This window comes from Argiope bruennichi, chromosome 11, assembly GCF_947563725.1.
Source record: "Argiope bruennichi chromosome 11, qqArgBrue1.1, whole genome shotgun sequence".
Lineage (NCBI taxonomy): Eukaryota > Metazoa > Arthropoda > Arachnida > Araneae > Araneidae > Argiope > Argiope bruennichi.
The window spans coordinates 69,921,702-69,943,461 of record NC_079161.1 but is presented as its reverse complement, the minus strand read 5'-3'; the positions used below and the strand labels follow the sequence as shown (position 1 = coordinate 69,943,461).

At 37.2% G+C, this 21,760-nt stretch overlaps 1 protein-coding gene across 1 annotated transcript; it reads right to left on the bottom strand.

The window, feature by feature from the left end:
* Window positions 1-14,373: 14,373 nt before the first annotated feature.
* On the bottom strand, window positions 14,374-15,444 carry LOC129956635 (uncharacterized). The gene has a single exon (XM_056068568.1). The coding sequence runs from the start codon at window positions 15,442-15,444 to the stop codon at window positions 14,374-14,376; it is 1,071 nt and encodes a 356-aa protein (XP_055924543.1).
* Between the last annotated feature and the right edge of the window lie 6,316 nt (window positions 15,445-21,760).

Genomic DNA, 21,760 nt, shown 5'->3' with positions numbered 1-21,760 from the left:
AAGATTTTGGAGATTTAAATCAATTAGAAGCATATTTTCAATCATACAATTCAATCGGAATTGTTATTAAGTGTTTACCTGATGATACATTTAATTCTTATGAAGTGTTTACAGAATTATGTAAATTTGTCAATGATCCTTTCATTCTGATTTCTGAACAATCCAAAGAAGGTGTTCTTCATTGGCATATGATATGGCTTACAAGTAAACGTACCGATAATGCTAAAAGGTCACTACAGACTTATTTAAAAGGTATAAGCGAAAATTTCAGCATTGCTTGTCAACAAACTAGAAGCTTAAAGCATTTATTAAGATATATCTTAAAAGAACCTTTAAGTATTGGTATAGCTAACTCAAATCAGTTCATGAATTATTGTTGTTGTATTTTTGAACAATGCACTTATGAAGAACCTAAAGATGTACCTTCTAATCCAATGGTTAAGGATATATTACAAGCAATGACTGAACATAATGAATATACTTTAGAAGGTTTATTACGAGTTGCTCCTACTGTTATGTTAAAATATTTACATAAGCCTAGTTTAGATACAGTAGTTAACTCTTGCAAATTATTTTGTCACAGAGAAAAGAATGTCAATAGTATACTCCAAAGAGCGCTTCCCGGATGGGAGAGAGGAAGTTGTTTTCGAATTTGGCTGTACTTATCTTATCAAGGCATTAATCCTGGTGACTTTTTTATGGATATGTGGAATATACTTTTCCGAACAAGTGGAAAAATTAATGTATGCTGCTTATACGGACAATCCAATTCTGGTAAAACTACTTTCATACGTCCACTACTGAATATTTTTACCTTTGGGGAAGTCGTTTCTGGTGGTCAATTCATGTTTCAAAATTGCATTAATAAAGAATTATTAATTTGGGAAGAACCACTTATAGGTCCTGACTATGTGGAAATGTGCAAAAGAGTTTTTGAAGGTATGACAACTCAAGTACCTGTTAAATTCAAACCTGCTCAGACTCTCTACAGAACACCTCTACTGATCACTACCAATAAATCCTTATGGTATTATTGTAGTGGGGATGAAGCAGCTCTCAGTAACAGATTAGTACAATATGATTTTAATAAACCTGCTCAAAATTTTCATTTATTTGTTAGCAACTACGCCAGCTCTGTTACAGATCGTTTACAAAGTTCCTTAGAATATGTAGCGAGTATATCAGCTTCTGTAAGCCAACCTGTGCAACAGGGTCTTCAACTGATAGGCCAGAGACAAGCAGCACAAGCAGTGGGGAGTCTGAATGCCTTCATCCAGAATGTGAATTATGCAGTGCCCTATGCTGTGACAAATGTGAATCAAGTTATAAATGTGATATCTGGTGAGTACTTCTTTCATTGTTCTTTAACAACGAAAAAGTATTCACTTTCTGAAATTAATTAATTTCACACATTACAGGTGGCACGACAAAGGACGAAACTGCAGCGACGGAAGCGAGGACATCGACAGCACCAACGCACCAGGATTTACAATCGACTATAGCCCCTCAATTGACGACTTCTGGAACGAACCCGGAACTTCAACCGGAAATACCAATAGAAGTAGAAGAATCCCCGCAACAATCCCTGGAATTTATTCATCAGACAGCGACAGACCTCAGTTCGCTTTTGGGACCAGACGACCCGGAGATCAACGACCTTCTCATGCAAGATATAGAAGAATTATCCAGTGTACCTCACAAATTCGTGATCTTTGTGTCCGGAAATTTGGAACGTCTATACTCCCGTTACAAGTCGACGAATTTCAAGAAAAACCAGAAGTGGATAGCACCCAGCCAAATCCCCTGACCTGAATCCTATTGAACATGCTTGGGATGCTCTTGGGAGACCTATTGCGATGCGCCAACCTCCCCCCAGAACCATTCTCGAGTTAAAAGTTGCTTTGGTGGAAGAATGGGAGGGTCTTCCACAACCCCTCCTTAACTCCCTTATTAACAACATGCGATTCTTCCGAAAACCGCTTTGAAAAGGATAAATAAATTCATTTTCCTCCAGTATGTGAACGAGGCCTGCGTTTACCATTTTTTCAAAAACCTTACATAAGCAACTGGTCAGGGCTATTGGTCTATAATTAGATGGCTCTTGTGGATCTTTTCCTGGCTTTGGTACAGGGATTATTATTGCAAATTTCCATTTATCGGGAAACACATGCCCTTTCCAAATTCTGTTATACATGAACAGAAGATTTTGGAGGGATCTGTCAGATAAATGCTGCAGCATTGAATAAGTAATTCCATCCGGTCCCGGTGCTGTCTGTTTGCTGTGCATGCTGTCTGTCTGTCAGGGGTGACCATACACCATACTAGAGGCAAGACACACTGTACAAGCCTCACTTTTATTGTCATCTTTTATCCTTAAGTTCAGACTACATTGGATTTATTGGCAATAGGTCTTGCCAGTGAATGGCACTTTCATTTTTGTTTTGCATACTTTATTATCATGGTATAAGCTATATCCATACTAAGTTTTATTTATTTATATTCAGTATTTTTTGAGATATTTGGGAAAATGTCTTCCATCTCTTAATTTTGTCCACCAGTATATATAGTAAAAACGAATAATAAGTGACAGAACATTTTCATTTGAGGATCATAGACACATAGCTACATCCACAAGGCCTCAAATTTCACCGTCACAGCCCTAAAGCCTACCCGAATCGGATGTAAGTCAAAGAAGAGAGGCCGGGGAAAGACACACCCAGACAGCCAGAAGTTCCCCGAATCAGCACAGAAATCCAGACAGCTTTATTTAGAACCAAAAATAGCTTATAAACAAAAGTTTGCACAAAAGCTTTTTTTTTTTCCCTTCACCCTTTGTGAATACTTCTAGCAGTTCATCTCGCCAGTCCCAGCTCTGGCGATAATGAAAAAAAGATAAATCGCCATTCGTTAAACATATACTTTTTAAAATATATAATATTTTTTTTTTTAAATTCAAATTGTTTTAAATAATAACCACATATATTTTGAAAGAAAGAATAGAGAAAGTGGATATACCTTTAGCTGAATTCTTTCCAATAATAGGAGAAACATTAACAAACATTCGTTCCAACGTCAGACTAAAAAACACATGCAGTAAAAAATTTCCAGCGGTAGTCAGAAGAACACGAGGGCCAGCATTTCATTAGCGCATTCGTTCTAGCTCAACAAGCAGGAAAATTAATTGTGAAAAAAGGTGAATTTGATATCCTAGCGAGTTTAGAACAAGTAACGATTGGCCATCGAGAGAGTGCAATATCTTCTTTTGTGAATAATTTTATAAAAATACATTAATGTATTTTTTCTTTCTTTCGCAGCCATTTACACGTAGTCATGTTATTTAAGTGGTTCAATCTTTTCTAAAAGAGTGTATTATACTTCTTGTGAATGAATCAAATTTTTCATGCAATAAAATTGATGTTCTTAAGAGCCTGGTCAGGTTTCTTTAAGACAACATATTTATTACAAACGCACAAATACACATATAGTAAAAACGAATAAAAAGTTACAGAGCCTTTTCAATTCAGAATCACAGACACACAGCTAAATCCACAAGGCCTCAAATTTCACCCCTATAGCCTACCCGAATCAGATTAAGTCAAAGAAGAGCGACCGGGGAAAGACACAGCCAGACAGCCAGAAGTCCCACGGATCAGCACTGACATCCAGACACCTTTATTGAGAACCAAAAGCAGTTTACAAACAAAAGTTTCCCAAAACGGGTTTTTTTTCCCCCTTTCTTTCTTTTTCTTCTTTTTCACCCTTTGTGACTACTTCTAAAAGTTCATCTCGTCAATCCAAGCTCTGGCGATAATGGACAAAAAGATAAATTGCCGTTCGTTAAACATATAACTTTTAAAATACATAATATTTCTTTTACAAATTCAAATTGTCTTAAATCATAATAAAAGCATATATTTTAAAAGAAAAAATTGATATACCTCAAGCTGAATTTATTCGAATGATAGGAGAAACATTAACAAACATCCATTCCAAAGTAAGAATAAAAAAACACGCAGTAAAAAATTAACAGTGGTCATCAGAAGACCACGACGACCAGATTTCATAGCACATTCGTTCTAACGCAACAAGAAGGAAAATTAATTGTGAAAAAAGATGCTTTTGATATCCTAGCGACTTTATAACAAGTAACGATTGGCCGTCGAAAAAGTGAGTGCAATATCTTCAATCTTTCTGAATATTTCTATAATTTTATAAAAATACATTAATGTATTGTTTTCTTTCTTTAGCAGTCATTTGCACGTTGTCATGCCATTTAAGTGGTTCAATCTTTTCTTAAAGAGTGAATCATATTTTTTGTGAATGACTCAAATTTTTATCAAACTTTTCATCATGTAATAAAATTTATGATCTTAAGATCCTGGTCATGGTTCTTTATGTCAGCACATTTATTATATAAAACACGTATAAATATATAGGAAAAGAGAATAAAAAATTATACATCCTTTTCATTTCAGTACCACATACACACAGTTACATCTTGAAGGCCTCTAAGTACACCCCCACTGCCCACCAGTCTACTCGAATTTTACATATAAATTTACAAGAATAAACAAAGTTAACGCAAGAAATTGTAATTGTTTCCTTTTATGTAGCAACATTTGAACCTATTCATAGTTTCTATTCAAGCGTATTATTTTCCATTCTCTAATTAGTATAATGTGAAATCCTTCTTGTTAGCTTCTTATGAATTTTTATATATATATATATTTATTTTAAAAATTCGTTAAAGTTTTGAGTCATTTAGTTTTTAAAAAAGTCATTAGTTTTGAGATTAGCAAAATTTTCTAACATTGTTATATTGGATTAGTTTTAATACAAATGGTATCAACAGTGTACTTGTACAAGTAGATACTAAATGAGCAAATCAATACCAAAATCATTTAACAAGAGAAAACAGATTGAGATATAATTATAACGGATAATAATATATAATTATATATAGTATAACCGATTATAATAATAATTATAATAATAATGGATTATAATATTGCTAAAAACTTTGTAAATATTTGTATTCGTCTTAAACTATCTCAGACAGATCTGAAATAGTCAGATTCTGCGGCGAAAATGCGCAATGTAGGCGTATTTTACGTATAAACGGCATTTCCAGTGATTTGGAGTCCTTTTGGCAAGATTCTTGGCGAAAAATAGATCGTTCTGGAAAATTCCATCACCTAAACTCTATGACCATTATTAAGCGAGATAGCCTAGAACCCTCCAGAACCTTGGCGAACCATTGCAACACCAAAGTTGCATTAATTTACAAATGAGGAGGATTATGTCGTAAAGCCGTTTTTTTTACAGGAATTTAAAAAAAAAAATTAATTCCTGTCTTCCTCCAGATATGGAACACTTCCATACCTCTGGAAACTGAGATCACTTTCTGAAAATTAAAGAGAGTAGAAAACAGCATATGAACAGGGTGTGTGGGTAACTGATAATCCAAATTTCACGCGACCACATGCATTGCAAACCCGCTTCTCTGTGAAAGTGTGAGCGGGTAATGTTAACGAGGATTTAGGCGTTCATCTTATACCTCAATAGTACGGTAATACATAGACAAGGTCCTCATCTCCTACCTCAATAGCTTCCGTTATCGTACAGTACGGTAATAAATAGACAGATTTTTTTTTTAAACAAGAAAGAAATAATTACTAGAAAACATTTAGTGGATAGGAATCATGGTATTAGTTTCTTATAATACAGAAATATTATGTTTATATACATAACATATTTTTCGTAAAAAATAAAATGTAAAATAAGTTGCCCGAAATTATATGGACAATTAAAAGAATCGCTATTATTTCCACTGTATCAAATAATTTGCATATTTTGCGTACTGTATAAGTTACACAACTTCGAAATATAAAATCGTTTATCATTCTTCAATTCTCTAATAGTTGAAAAAACCACGCATCGTTCAATTCCTTGCTTTGATATAGCTACAATTTGGCGCTTTAAAGCTCAAAATGTAAAAATTTTCTTTTATTTTAAACAATGCAGTGTAGAAGATCTGGAATTTGTGAAATTTTATCGAAATGTTACAATGCGATTACAAAGAAGCGTTCAGGTTGACCGCGAAAAACATCTTGGAGACAATACAGAAAGCGTCAATTTCAGAAAATAGAAGACAGTTAAAAATACTAATTTCAAGATCTCCCTCATAGATTTTTCATATATCTCCCTCTAGGCGGATGGAGATCTATGAGGATCGGATTTCATTTCAAGAAAGTGGTTAATGTATATATTTACCACAGTTTTATTTATCTTTTTTTTCAATAGCTGAAGAGAATAAGGAAGATAATAATACAAACTAGTTTTTTCTCCAAAGGCAAGATCCGTTGAAGAATTCTTGCGCTGCAGCTGGGCTGCTGCGCAAGAAATTTTTGACCCATCCAACCTCAGGTTGAAATCAACACCCCTGCCGACCTCAGCGCACGGCCTGCCAGCCACTCTGTTGGCTGGCTGGGTGTGCAAGGGAGGAAAGTCCTTTCATCACATTCATTATCGTTATCTAATCTGTAAACATTTAACAAGCTCTTTCAAGCATGGCGTGATCGCCAATCTTTCATCACGAGCCGTTGGCTTATCAACATGTTGACATATCCCTTTTGTTTGATTAAGAGATACGTGCACCCTGGACTTTTCCGTTGGAGATTACTTGATAATTTCTTGCTATAAAAGCTCGGAGCCAACATTTCCATTCATTCCACATCCTGCTACAGCCTGTGACACTACTAAACCATGGAGACCACTTTTGCCTACCGAGCTATCGTTTTCGGAATTCGTGAAGGTAAGACATTCAATGATTCTCTTCCTTTCAAAAAAAAACTTAAACTTCGATCAATCATTATTTCTGAGCACCCTGCCGGAGATGAAGAGTGCGAATATAGGGAACTCCACTATCACGGCCTCATAGAACACCCCGAAAAGTACAGATTTGATTCCGATAGAATTATTAACGAACTGAAACCATTGTGCACCTTCTTTAAGTCTGAGATTGCTAAACTTCCGATTAATTTTTTGGCTTACTTGAATCTCCCCCCCAGGAATGTAATCTACGAAAACATTTTGGAAAATTCTGATTTGCCATGCTTGCAAGCTCAGGTTACACCTGAGCTTATAAACGAAGTCAAAGAGAGAAAACTAAAAAGAATAAACGAAAAACGAGAAGGAAGTAATGATATCATGAAAATTAAGGAATATATCATTTTAACTAAATGCTTTTCCCCAACCGAGCTTTTGAATGAAATGTGTAAAAAACCAAACCTCAAAGATGACTTTGAAAAAATTTACTGTAAACGTACTTACGATTGCAATTTCAAGAAGGCCCTTAACTTTGCAGTACAAGAGACTTTAGACAAATATTATTTAGATTTGGCCGCAGAATACGTGGATGACAAAGGAGAGTGTATATCCCCCTACCAATCTGCCGATCTTATGGATCAGTGGCTCAAATTCCAAAGCTTAGACCCCCAAGAATTCTGTTACAACTTTCTTCATTTAATGGATCACAAGCACAGAAAATTAAATTCTATAATTTTGCAGGGTGCTCCCAACTCAGGAAAAACTTATATAGCTAAATCTTTAGAAAAAGCATGCATATTCTACGCTGAAGTCACACAGGCTGTAGCAGGGTACAGCTTTATGTGGATGGACTGTATTAATAAACGTTTAATAGTAATTAACGAACCATTCTTCAGCAACAATTCCATTGAAGAGCTTAAAATGGTTCTTGAAGGCACCGGCTGTAGAGTCAAGTGTAAAGGGAAAGGAGACGAGTACCTTCGTCCCACCCCAGTTCTAATCACCAGTAACGTTGATGTCTGGTGCCAGTGCCCTGAAGCCAAAGACGCAATTCTTGCCAGATGTCTTAAATTATATAATTTAAAACCTTGTCCTTTTTTGAAGAATGTATATAAAGACCTGCATCCAAGGTGGCTTGGAATCCTCTTGATAAGATACGCCAAACAAGTTCCTGCTCCCATCACTTTTATCGACTCAGATGATGAATGCCCCTCACCGCCCCCTTCACAAGATACTGCGGCCCGGGCACTAACATTGAAGAACAAGATCTTGCCGGAGGACCCGTGTCAGAGCTCGATAGACTTTGTCGCAAACACGACATCGAAACAGAATTGCTGGGCACCACAAAAGCCGACGAGAACTTCATTAGAGAAGCACCGGCTACGGGCTGGTGGGGCAACTTCTTTGCAGGAATCATCAGTGCTAAATCCCATCTCAGACAACTTCCCGGAAGCCAATACCTGCCAGGAGAAAACGAGCCAACAAACCTGGGAAACACCAAAAGGAAACAAGAGACTCCACCCCAGGGTACTGGAATTGGACAGCCACCTCCCCCTAAAAAAGCGAACAATAAGGAAGAATACGGAGGAACAACAGTCAAAAAGGACCTTAACCATCAATTCGCCGAAATGGGAGACAACGAACGAAACACACTCCACGGAGCCACCCAGCCCCGAGCTGAGCCCACACCCACAACAGCAGTTGCAGGAGGAGGATCTGCAACAGATTCCGACGTCAACATGACCCCTGTCAGTACAGGTACAGTAAAACTTTTCTTTCAAAGAATTTTCTGGCATTATTTTTCTGCACCTTCTCAATACGAGCAAAGCCCAAAAGGTTTAGATGATAACATGATAACAGGCTGGTCCCATATTCCTTACGAACATATTTGTTCCGCAATAAACCCCCGACAATGGCAATACATAAACATAGCAGCAAAAAGATGGAGAGTTTTAAGCTTCGGCTTTAAAGCAAGTCATTTTATTCCATTTAAAAATGATATAAAATCAGACGGCGGAGCAGTAGGTCCCACAATTAGTTATATGGTTAATTCTTCTCTTCAAACTTACATAGATAAAGGATATCAATTACCTGTTTTAGATAGACAAACATTACCAAATAACAACATGGCTTACGCTATAGGTAATCAAACTAATTCGAAATTAAATCAAATTACATGGCCCAGATATATAATAAATGGACAATGGGATGAAAATACAAGTTATAAAGCTTACGTAGAATCACAAATGATGCCCCTAATGAACATAGAACAATCAAATGAATTTGAAATTTTACCTAATGATGGAATTTTTTCTTTTGAACATACACTTAAACCTCACGAATTAAAATGGAGACATGGTTTATACCCAACAAATGCAGATAAAGTTTCTAATGCAGCTTGGGGGGCAAACCCCCTAGGCAGATGGGATGGTGGTATAGCAATAAAAAATCAACAAGATGAACCTAACTGGAGCAGATTACAACAAGCAGTTGAAAACCCAGTAAGACCAGCCCCCACTTGTTTAATTAGACCTAACATTTTATGTGATGTAAAAGAACAAATAGATCAAATTTGGTACCAATGTGCAATTAAATATCATGCTTGGATAGAATTAGATATGACTACATTCTTAAGCACACCTGTCTGGTTAAGAGAATACAAAGAAGTAAATAATGACAATGCATGGGACATTTTTAACACAAGTGCAGCTAGAACAACAAGAGATGCAGAATTACAATGTTGTGGTTCTAATGCTATACCTATTATTGCTGGACCTAAACCTGGTGGTTTTATTTTATAGATACTATCAAGACGAAGATCAAGAAACTCTGTTTGGAACTTATATACCTTTGTATTCTATTGTTTTTTTTACTCTATTGTTATTTTGCTTTAAGAAGCAAACCTAATACAGATGTAAACATCTGAATTGTATCTAAAAAAAAAATAAAAGGCAAAAGCCATAGTGGGAGTAACAGCCCACCTGATGAGTCCTATAGGGGACGAAATGGCTTAAACTAGAAGTGTCGAAAAAATCTTTAGTAGGACAACCCACCAGCCAACATGCGTAGCAGCCTAGCTGCGTCAATCCTCCAAAATTTCAAAAACCCAACATTCCTTATCTGATAGGCGCGGATAGAACGGATCTGTAAATCGCATTCGGTGGAAATTTAAACCCCCTACTGCGTCCTGGTGGCAATCAGTGTGCCTATATATAGCGTATTCATAACAACTTTATTTTTCTTTTTCACAGGGTGAGGCGACCAAGGAAGACAATCCCCCAAACCAGTTATTTGTAATAAGGCAAGTTTGTGTGTATATATATAATATATTCGTGACAGCTGTCCTTTTCCTTTCTCACAGGGTGAGGCGACCAAGGAAGACAATCCTCCAACCTGGTTATTTATAAGGCAAGTGTGTGTGTATATATATATCATATATTCAAGACAGCTTTATTCTTCTTTTTAATGGTGAGATGAACATGAATTACAATCATCAAAAGAAGGTAATTTCAAATTTATTCAAACGGGATACATTTGTACCTTGATTTTTTATCATCATACGTTCACAAAATCTATCATAACAGAAAAGAGTAAAAGGGCATGTTTGTTGAGATCAGCTAATTAATTAGCATAGTTAAATAAACAATACATTAAATTTTTATTTTTATTGGTGGTGGTTTGTGCTGTTTATTGGCGCAAGAGCCATATTTGGCTATGCTGCGCCAATCCAATGGTAAAATATAAAAGTGAGGTAAAAAGTAGATTTAAATAGCAAATTTAGTTAAAAAAAAATGATAGACTAATCAAGGAGGGAATTAATGTCTGGATTCTATTGATCACAGTGATACTACAGATATTGTACATACTAAATACAAGTATAAAATCTTACAGCTTTTAAAAATTTAAAAATATTTGGGTGGGGATTTTCACCCACCAGGTCCTGCAAGTTCAACGAAGTTAAATGAAAAAAGCGAATACGTTGGAAGTTAAAATCAGTACATTCAATTAAAATATGTTTAACAGTAAAATCCACACGGCATGTGGGGCACTTTGGTGCCGCTTCACCGAAAAGAAGATGTTTGTGTGTGAAGCGAGTATGTCCTATACGCAGGCGAGTCATTTTGACGTCAACCTCACGTATAGGGAGAACAGACCACAATCCAATAGTTGGTTTAATGGAATGTAATTTATTTTCGGTTCGCTGATCCCACGTCAATTGCCAAGAAGAAAAAATGTGTTTAGCCAAGGACTTCTTAATATCGCAATAAGGAAGTCCCTGAGACAAAGCATTCGCTGCTGATTTTGCCGTTAAATCCGCCATTTCGTTTCCAGCAATGCCAACATGACTCGGCACCCAACAGAAAATAATTTGAAAGCCTTCATTTTGTAACAGGCGCAAGATAAATAAAATTCTAACAGCAATCGGGTGCATCCGATTGTGATAGTGAGTTAGTGTCTCCAAAGCACTCATGCTATCAGTGTAAATAATAAATTTACGCTGAGTAGAAGGGGAGATTTTCTGAAGAGCGCAGAAAATGGCCACCAACTCAGCAGTAAAAACTGAGCAGCAATTGTGTAAACGGTGGCTCAGTGTATCAGATGGTAGTATGATTCCACAGCCAACATGACCATCTGATTTCGAGCCATCCGTGAAAATTGGTGTAAAGGAAGAAAACCGATAGCGATGATATAGAAACATCTGTTGGAAAATAATCGGTGCAGTTGAGGATTTTTCAAATCCTGAGAAGGGGTTTAGAAAAGAAAATTGTGGTATATCCCAAGGTGGAAAACAAAACAGATCAGCGGATTTAATAGTAATATTTTCAAGGCCCGAGTCATGAAGGATATTTTTAATTCTCTCATTGAATGGAAGGATATGAAATGGACGGGCATTATACAATCTGCGAAGAACAGGCGGAAATTTAATTTGACGTAAAGGATGCTTTGACACTGACATGATTCGGAAGTAATACGAAGCGGACAATTTGTTACGCCTTAAATTTAGGGGCATTTGGTGACAGATAACATGCAGGCTCTCAACGGGAGAGGTCCGAAATGCACCGGAACAAATTCGTAAGGCAGAGTGGTGAACAGTATCCAATCGCCGCAAGATGGAAGCGCTGGCAGAACCATACACCATACAGCCATAATCGATTCGGGATAGAATTACTGCTTCATAAATGCGGAGTAGGGAGGTTCGATCGGCACCCCAAGATGTTCTGCAGAGTACCTTTAGAACATTTAAGGATTTCTCACACTTCTTCCGCAGGTGCAAGATGTACGGAAGGAAAGTCAACTTGCGATCGAAGATTATTCCCAAAAACCGTATTTCATTTACGACAGGAATCGATATATTACCAATGTTAATATTTGGATCCAAGTGAATGTTTCTCTTTCGGCAAAAGTGCACACAACGGCTCTTCTCCGGTGAGATATTGTGTCCGTTGTTTTTGCACCAAGCTACTAATTTATTCACAGCATTCTGCAATTGTCTCTCAATAAGGTTCATACTGCTTCCTTGGCATGAGATCTGAAGATCATCCACATAAAGACTTGCTTGTACAAATGAAGGCAAATGAGTTAAAATCTGGCTCAGATGAATAATAAAAAGGGTGACACTGAGGACACTTCCCTGCGGAACTCCCTCAGCCTGAATAAAACTATTAGAATAAAAGTTCCCAACACGAACTTTGAAAGACCGATGTGATAAAAAGTTCAATAAGAATATGGGCAGGTTTCCCCTAAAACCAAAGTTAAAAAGCGTAGAGAGTATGCCGTAGCGCCATGTACGGTCATACGCCTTCTCAATATCGAAAAATATGGAGACAAGGTGGTTCCTCCTTACAAATGCGTTGCGAATTTCAGTTTCCAGTAATACGAGGTTGTCAAAAGTAGACCGACCTCGACGGAAACCACTCTGCAACGGAGAGATGCATCCTTGTTTCTCCAATTCGTATATGAGCCGAGCATTGACCATTCTCTCAAAAGTCTTGCAAAGACAGCTTGTTAAAGCAATTGGTCGGTAGTTCAGAGGATTAGAAGATTCCTTGGCAGGTTTTAGAATGGGGATCACAATCGCTTCTCGCCATTGTGAAGGGTACTTCTGCTCAGTCCATATTCTGTTGAAAAGCATTAACAGATTGGAAAGGGAAGTGGTATTCAAATGGCGGAGCATATTGTATGTAATCCCATCAGGCCCGGGACAGGAATCATGGGCATGAGATAATGCTGTTTCTAGCTCAAACATTCTAAACTCGCAATTGTATGGAAAGGTATTTCGTTCGTTAAAGCGCAAAGGCAACCGTTCCGCACGATTCTTAATTGTAAGAAAGTCAGGGTTATAAGAATCAGTAGCGGAAACCTGTGCAAATGTTTGACCGAGAATGTTGGCAACGTCTAATGGGGCAGAATACTTCACATTCCCTCTATTTAAAACAGGAATGGAGGATTCATGATATATTCCATTAGCAGCCTTTACCTTTTTCCATAGAACTTTGCTGGATGTTGAGGATGTGATAGAGGATATGAATTGAATCCAGGATTCCCTCTGACTACGACGTCGTATGCGGCGAGCTAGTGCTTTGGCTTTTTTAAAAGCTATAAGATTCTCTGTTGTAGGGTACCTTCGAAAGGTGTTCCAAAACTTTTTCTGCTGCTTATGACTGTTGGTACAGGCTTCATTCCACCACGGTCTGCGAAATTTTCTTAGACGTGGTGAACTCTTTGAAATAGTGGAAGTTGCGGCACATATTATACTGTCAACGACATTTTGAACTGCTTCCGAGATGTCTGATGTATTTACCATTGTCTCTGTGATATCTGCCAGTTGAGAGAAAGTAGTCCAATCTGCCCGCTGGAATAAGAAACGCGGAGGACAATAAGTCGCACCGCTTCCATCAGCATGGGAAACGATAATAGGATAGTGATCGCTATTATATAAATCGTTGCTAACAGCAAAAGTTAGCAACGGCAGAAGTTCGGGAGAACATATGGCCAAATCAAGACTGTGGAAGGTACGTGTAGGCTCGTGAAAGTACGTCTTTTCATCATTGTTGAGCAAACATAGACAGTTATTAGAAATGAACTGTTCTATTTGCTGCCCACGAGAATTTGTACTATTTGAACCCCACAACGTACTATGGCCATTGAAATCGCCAAGCAGGATAAAAGGCGAAGGAAGCTGGTCCACTAACTGGTCAAGATCTTGTTGACGAATGACATCATGAGGCGGTAAGTAAATACAGCAGACTGTGACCAAAGTTTTTATATGAACTTGTACAGCCACAGCCTGTAGAGAGGTGTGTAGGGTGAGAGGAGTGCTCGGATATAAATTGGAAGTGAAGATGCAGACCCCTCCAGAACTATGAGCTCCACTGTCTGCATCTTTCCGAATACAATTGTAACCGCGTAATTTGATTGATATATTTGGCTTCAAGAAAGTCTCTTGAAAACCAAAACAAACAGGATGAAATCTGTTAATAATAGACTTGATGTCATGAAGTTTGGGCCGAATGCCGCGACAATTCCAAGAAAGGAAGGTACCCATTAAGAGAGTGATTTGGAAGGAGAGAGAGAAGAAGCAGTTGTTGGAGTTGCATGATCATCGCAACTCATACCAAGTTCATATTCATCCTCAGACGGATGCAGTTTAATATCGGGGCTATTAAGCGTGTCACCAAAGATGGACTGTAAGTCCTTATGGACAACACCTTGCGTCGCTAACCCCAATGCGACGGAATTTTTCGATGCAGAATTTTTCAGTTTCTTTCGCAAATCTTTTTGCGTAAGGCCACGTTTTGCTAAGTTTAATGTCAGAGAGTTCTGTGATTTTGATTTTCTTCTAACAGTTTTTTGAGTATCAGTGTTAGTTTTCAGAGTATGTTCAGCATCGGAATCTGATGTTTTTTCATTATCTGTTGTTTTCCTGGCATATTTTAAGCAGTTTTCACAAGAGCAATTCTGACAGAAAGTTTTCTTAACTGCTGAAGCATAACTGACACCAGGAATTGGGGTCTGTGCCTTAACCCTGCGTCTGGCTTCAGGATAAGATAAATCCTCTTTGAATTTTATTGTCGTAACCTGCTTTTCCAGTGCCCAGCGAGGACAAGATCGAGAATATGAGGGATGATCGCCACCACAGTTTACGCACTTTTCTTCTGCGGTACACTGTTGGCTATCATGCCCTTTTTGTGCGCAGCGGGCACAAGTGAGAGACCCGCGGCAATTCATTTTGGAGTGGCCAAAGCGTTGGCACTGAAAACACCTTAGTGGATTAGGGATATATGGCCTAACCGGTAACTTTATATAGCCTGCATAGACGTACTCCGGTAATTTAGAAGTTTTAAAAGTTAATACGTGATGTTTCGTCTCAAGTATTTGTCCATCACGTCGTATGGAAATTCGACGCACATGTGAAACACCTTGAGATTTCATTTCGGAGACAATTAACTCTACGGGAAGATTTAGTATTTCGCCGCAGGTGATGACGCCTTTAGAGCTATTAAGTGATTGGTGAGGGGTTACAGAAACTCTTATTGTTGCCAAGGATTTTAGTTTTTGTATCTGTTGTGCTTGCTTACGAGAAGAAACCTCCACAAGCAAGTCGCCAGATCTCATTTTTCGAATAGATGCAACTTCGCCGACTGTAGCATTTATTGCCTTTTGTACAAGGAAAGGGGAGACTGTTTCAAAAGTTTCTTTATTTTCAGAAATTCTATTTATTACGAAAAAAGCATCAAAATGTTCATTATTGTTGAAAGAAATAGGTACTTTGTGACGCCCACTAAAGGGACCCTTCTTGGGAGGAGCCATGCGATATTGAGAGTGATTCGGGCCCGACGGCACCGCCCACCACGGAGCCCAACAAGGGAAGGCAGCCACCGGCTCTGGCCATTCCCAGCCTCGGCACTTACCTTGGTGCTAGCCGGAACCTATACGCTGGGAGTTACCCCCGGGGACAGTGACCACCCTTAACGCCAAGCCCAAGGAGTAACCCCTTCGCTTGATCCCTAGCAAACTAACCACTTAGGTGGTTAGTAACCAGCCGATTGATGCACAGGGGACCACAGTACACCACCCGTCTTTCAAATGGGTCGCCACGCACGGCAAACACGTGGGGTTTTGGCTGTCCATGAGAAGCTAGAAGCAAACAGAGCGGCGACAGCTTCTCATGGAGAGCTCCCTCGCTTGCCGTCGAGGGAAAGAAAAAATACAGCAAAAAGCAGAAGGCGTAGAGGAGAGCGAACTGAAAGGGAGTAAAGATCCCTGGGTACCTCGGGATTGGGACACCCGTACTCACCTAAAGAAGGTGAGCCCCTGAGGGGCTTTTATTTTTATTGAAAACAATATTTTATATTATTATTTACTTATTTATTATTCTCTACAATATATTTCCAATACTATTCATCTTTTTTATAATACTATGTTTAGTATTTCTCAGTCCAAAATTCTCAACAGTTTCTACATTCATCAGTCTGTATTAATATCGCTGAAAGCCATTAACTCGCTCAGAACCCTATATTAAGGTGGTTGGTTGTATTAAAGATTTATTCATATACGTGAGTGATTTCTTTGTACATTCCTTTCTAAAGTTATTCCATGTACTTGGTTAATTTTTAAATTTTTAAATTGGGCGTTTAATAAATTATACTTTTATAATTCAAAAATTTCAACTGTTTCTATTTTAATTTCAAATATTTTTATTTTAACACGCTATTTGAATTTATTTCTCCAAATTTTCAATATACTGTTTTAATTTTTTAAATCTGTTTCACTTCCTCGGTATCTTGCACTGTTTCCATAAAAACATATAAGCATTATTAAAATGTAAAAAGAATCTCTTCACATTTATTCCAAAAACATTTTGAATGTATACATTTCCCTTAAAAATATATTCTCTGGAATGTTCAACTGATTTTTGGGGGCTGTGGGAAGCGAATGTTGTACCCTTATAGCTTTATTTTTTTCTTTCTCATAGGGTGAGGCGACCAAGGAAGACAATCCTCCAAACCAGTAATTTGTAATAAGGCAAGTGTGTGTATATATATATTATATACCATACTCATGATAGATTTATTTTTCTCTCTCACAGGGTGAGGCGACCAAGGAAGACAATCCTCCAAATTAGTTATTTGTAATAAGGGAAGTGTATGTGTGTATATATTATATAGTATACTCATGATAGATTTATTTCTCTTTCTCACAGGGTGAGGCGACCAAGGAAGACAATCCTCCAAACCAGTAATTTGTAATAAGGCAAGTGTGTGTATATATATATTATATAGCATACTCATGATAGATTTATTTTTCTTTCTCACAGGGTGAGGCGACCAAGGAAGACAATCCTCCAAACCAGTAATTTGTAATAAGGCAAGTGTGTGTGTATATATATTATATAGCATACTCATGATAGATTTATTTTTCTTTCTCACAATGTGAGGCGACCAAGGAAGACAATCCTCCAAACCAGTAATTTGTAATAAGGCAAGTGTGTGTATATATATATTATATACCATACTCGTGATAGATTTATTTTTCTTTCTCACAGGGTGAGGCGACCAAGGAAGACAATCCTCCAAACCAGTAATTTGTAATAAGGCAAGTGTGTGTGTATATATATATTATATAGCATACTCATGATAGATTTATTTTTCTTTCTCACAGGGTGAGGCGACCAAGGAAGACAATCCTCCAAACCAGTAATTTGTAATAAGGCAAGTGTGTGTGTATATATATTATATAGCATACTCATGATAGATTTATTTTTCTTTCTCACAGGGTGAGGCGACCAAGGAAGACAATCCTCCAAACCAGTAATTTGTAATAAGGCAAGTGTGTGTGTATATATATTATATAGCATACTCATGATAGATTTATTTTTCTTTCTCACAGGGTGAGGCGACCAAGGAAGACAATCCTCCAAATTAGTTATTTGTAATAAGGGAAGTGTATGTATGTATATATTATATAGCATACTCGTGATAGATTTATTTTTCTTTCTCACAGGGTGAGGCGACCAAGGAAGACAATCCTCCAAACCAGTAATTTGTAATAAGGCAAGTGTGTGTGTATATATATTATATAGCATACTCATGATAGATTTATTTTTCTTTCTCACAGGGTGAGGCGACCAAGGAAGACAATCCTCCAAATTAGTTATTTGTAATAAGGGAAATGTATGTATGTATATATTATATAGCATACTCGTGATAGATTTATTTCTCTTTCTCACAGGGTGAGGCGACCAAGGAAGACAATCCGCCAAACTAGTTATTTGTAATAAGGTAAGTGTATGTGTGTGTATATATATTCATGACAGTTTTAATCTTTCTAATGGCGAGACGGCCACGAATGTCAATCACGAAAAGAAGGTAATTTCAAATTTTTCCTAACCTGGCACATTTATACCTTTGATTTTTTTTTATTATCATACATTCACAAAACCTATCCTAACAGAAAAGAATAGAAGGGTATATTTGTTGAGATCAGCAAATTGATTTACAATTTAAATAAACAATACATTAAATTTTTATTGAAAACAATATTTTTCTATTATTATTTAGTTATTTATTTTTCTCTACAACATATTTCTATTACTATTCATCTTCTTTATAATATATTTAGTATATTTCAGTCCAAAATCCTTGAACTCTTTTGGGATACACATTAATAAGCCTGAAAACCACTAACTCGCTACGAATGCCATATAAAGGCAGTTGTGTTGAACATATATGTATGTTCTTTGTACATTCCTTTTTAAAGTTATTCCATTTATTTGATTAATTTTTAAATCCTTTAGATTGAGTGTTTATTAAAAAATACTTTTATAATTCAAAAATTTCAACTGTTTCTATTTTAACACGCTACTAAAATTAATTTCTCCAATTTTTCATTACACCGTATTAAATTTTTGAAATCTTCTTTATTCCCTCAATATCTTGCCCTGTGTGTATACAAACATTATTAAAAATTACAAAAACATTTTTAAATGTATATATATTTCCCTTAGAAATATATACATTGGAATGTTCAATTTTTTTTAAGTGAACGTTGTTTCTTTGAATGATAAGCAGTATATTCAATTCGATCTATCATCACGCCAATGGTTAAAATGATGACTCTTGAAATATTTGCACCACTTAATGTTACTCTCTTTCAGCTAATATTTCTAAATATATATTCTCGATTTCAAGCAACTGTTTCCTACCCTATTTTGTTATTTTTTTTTCTTACTTAATGTCTGCAGTTAAGTCTGAAAATGCAGAAGAGTAATGTCAAAAAATTTTGCAGTGGTATCTGTGGAGAAAAGTTCTACCACTCATGTTTCATTTTTATTTCAGAGCGATTTTCTAATTGATTATAGCGATAGCGACCTTATTACTAGTAAGTAAAGGTGATTACCTAAAAATTTCCTTTGCATTTTTTAAAATCTTATTGTTTTTTTCTTTGAGGTTTCCTCGGTTTATCCGATTGATTGAGTTTTCTGGCGCAAGAGCCATGCTTGGCCATGCTGCGCCAATCTAATGGTAGAATTATAAAAAGGTTTATAAAACATTCATTTATTAAAAAACGAGATCAGCGGTGTAAAGATAAAAACATATGCAAAAAGATGAAACATATACAAATAGAGTCGAAACTATGATTCATAAGAAAACAAAACAGAGAAGTAATTTATTTAATCTTTTATAGCAGTAAAGGAGAAAAAAAGATGCTAAATACAAGTGAAAAAACTAATAGCTTTTAAAAAATTAAAAATATTTGGGTGGTATTTTTCACCCACCAGGTCTTGTAATGTTAAAGATGCCGAAGTAAAAAAACGTGCACGATAAGAATTAAAAATAGGACATTCAATTAACACATGATGAACAGTAAAAGAAACTTTGCAACTGTTGCACATAGGCGCATTTTCTCCAAATATGAGATGTTTATGGGTGAAGCGCGTATGCCCTTATACGGAGACGAGTCAATTTAACATCCATCTCACGTATAGGATGAACAGGCCACGAAGCAATGTCCGTTTTAATCACAATAGCTTCGTGCCATTGTGAAGGGAACTTCTGCTCAGTCCATATTCTGTTAAATAATATCAACAGATTGGAAAGGGAAATGGTATTCAAATGACAAAGCATGTTATACGTGATTCAATTTGGTCCAGGGCAGGTATCATGAACCTGAGACAAAGCCATGTTTAGTTCATACATCCTGAATTCACAGTTATAGGGAATGGCACTTCGGGCATTGAAGCGCAAAGGCAACCGTTCCTCTTGATTCTTAATAGCCAAAAAATCAGGGCTATAAGAATCAATTGCGAAAACTTGCGCAAACGCTTGACCAAGTATGTTAGCAATGTCTAATGGGCTCGAATACATCGTATTACCGGTTTTTAAAACGGGAATAGAAGTTTCTTTATAGATCCCATTAGCAGCTTTTACCTTCTTCCATAAAAGTTTACTGGAGGTAGAGGATGTAATGGTTGAAACAAATTTAGTCCATGCTTCTCTCTGACTGCGGCGCCGAATGCGGCGAGCTAGCGCTTTCGCTCTTTTAAAAGCAATCAAGTTCTCAGTCGTCGGGTACCTTCTAAATAAATTCCAGAGTTTTTTTCTGTTTATTATGACTGTCGCGACAGGCTTCATTCCACCACGGTCTACGAAATTTTCTTAGACATGGGGAAGTTTTTGGAATGGTGGCGATAGCGGCGTTCATTATCGTATCAATGACATTTTGTAAGGCTTTCGAAATGTCTGCATTACTGACCATGGCCTCATTGATATCTGCTAGTTGGGAAAATGCATTGCAGTCTGCCCGCTGAAATAGGAAACGCGGAGGACAAATAGTCACAACGCCGCTATCAGCGTGGGAGATTATTAGTGGAAAGTGATCGCTATTGTGCAGATCATCCCCAACTGTCAAATTCAACAACGGTAGCAGTTCATGAGTGCATATAGCTAGGTCAAGACAATGGAAGCTACGTGTGGGCGCATGGAAGTACGTTTGCTCATCATTATTGAGCAGACAGAGACAGTTATTAGCAATAAACTGTTCGATCTGCTGCCCTCGAGAGTTTGTACTATCCGAGCCCCAAAGAATACTATGTCCATTGAAATCGCCGAGTATAATAAATGGCTTAGGAAGCTGTCTTACTAAGGTATCAAGATCCAGTTGACGTATAATATCATTAGGCGGAAGATAAATACAGCAGACTGTGACCAAAGATCGTATATGGACCTGTACAGCCACAGCCTGAAGAGTTGTATGCAAATTGAGAGGTGTGCTCGGATAAAGGTTTGATGTGAAGATGCAGACACCCCCAGAACCATGAGATTCAGTGCCTGAATCTTTCCGGACACAGCTATATCCGCGTAATTTGATGGGAATGGTAGGCGTCAAGAGGGTCTCTTGAACACCAAAACAGATGGGATGAAACTGGTTAAAAATTGACTTGATATCCTGAAGTTTGGAACGAAGGCCACGACAATTCCACGAGAGGAAGGTGCCCATTAAGACCGTTTTTTTGAAGGAGAGTAATTAAAAGCCTTAGTTGGAGTTGCCTCAGATTCGCAACTCATCTCAAGTTCATCTTCATCCTCTGAGGGATGCAATTTAAAATCGGGGCTACTTATTTTGTCCCCAAAGATGGACGTTAAATCTTTGTGTACAATGCCTTTTGTCGCCAGCCCTAGGGCGACTGAATTTAGTGAGGATGATTTTTTAATTTCACTGGGAGATCTACTTGAGAGAGACCACGTTTAGCCAGCTTTAATACTTGCGAGTTCTTTAGTTTTTTCTTTGGAGCTTTTCTTGAAGTCGATGGTTCTAGGATTTCTGGAACACTTTTAGAAGATTTATCAGAATCTGAATCCGATGTTTTTTCGGGAGGGTTAAATTTAACTGTTTTTTTCACACAGTTTTCACATTTGCAGTTTGTACAGAA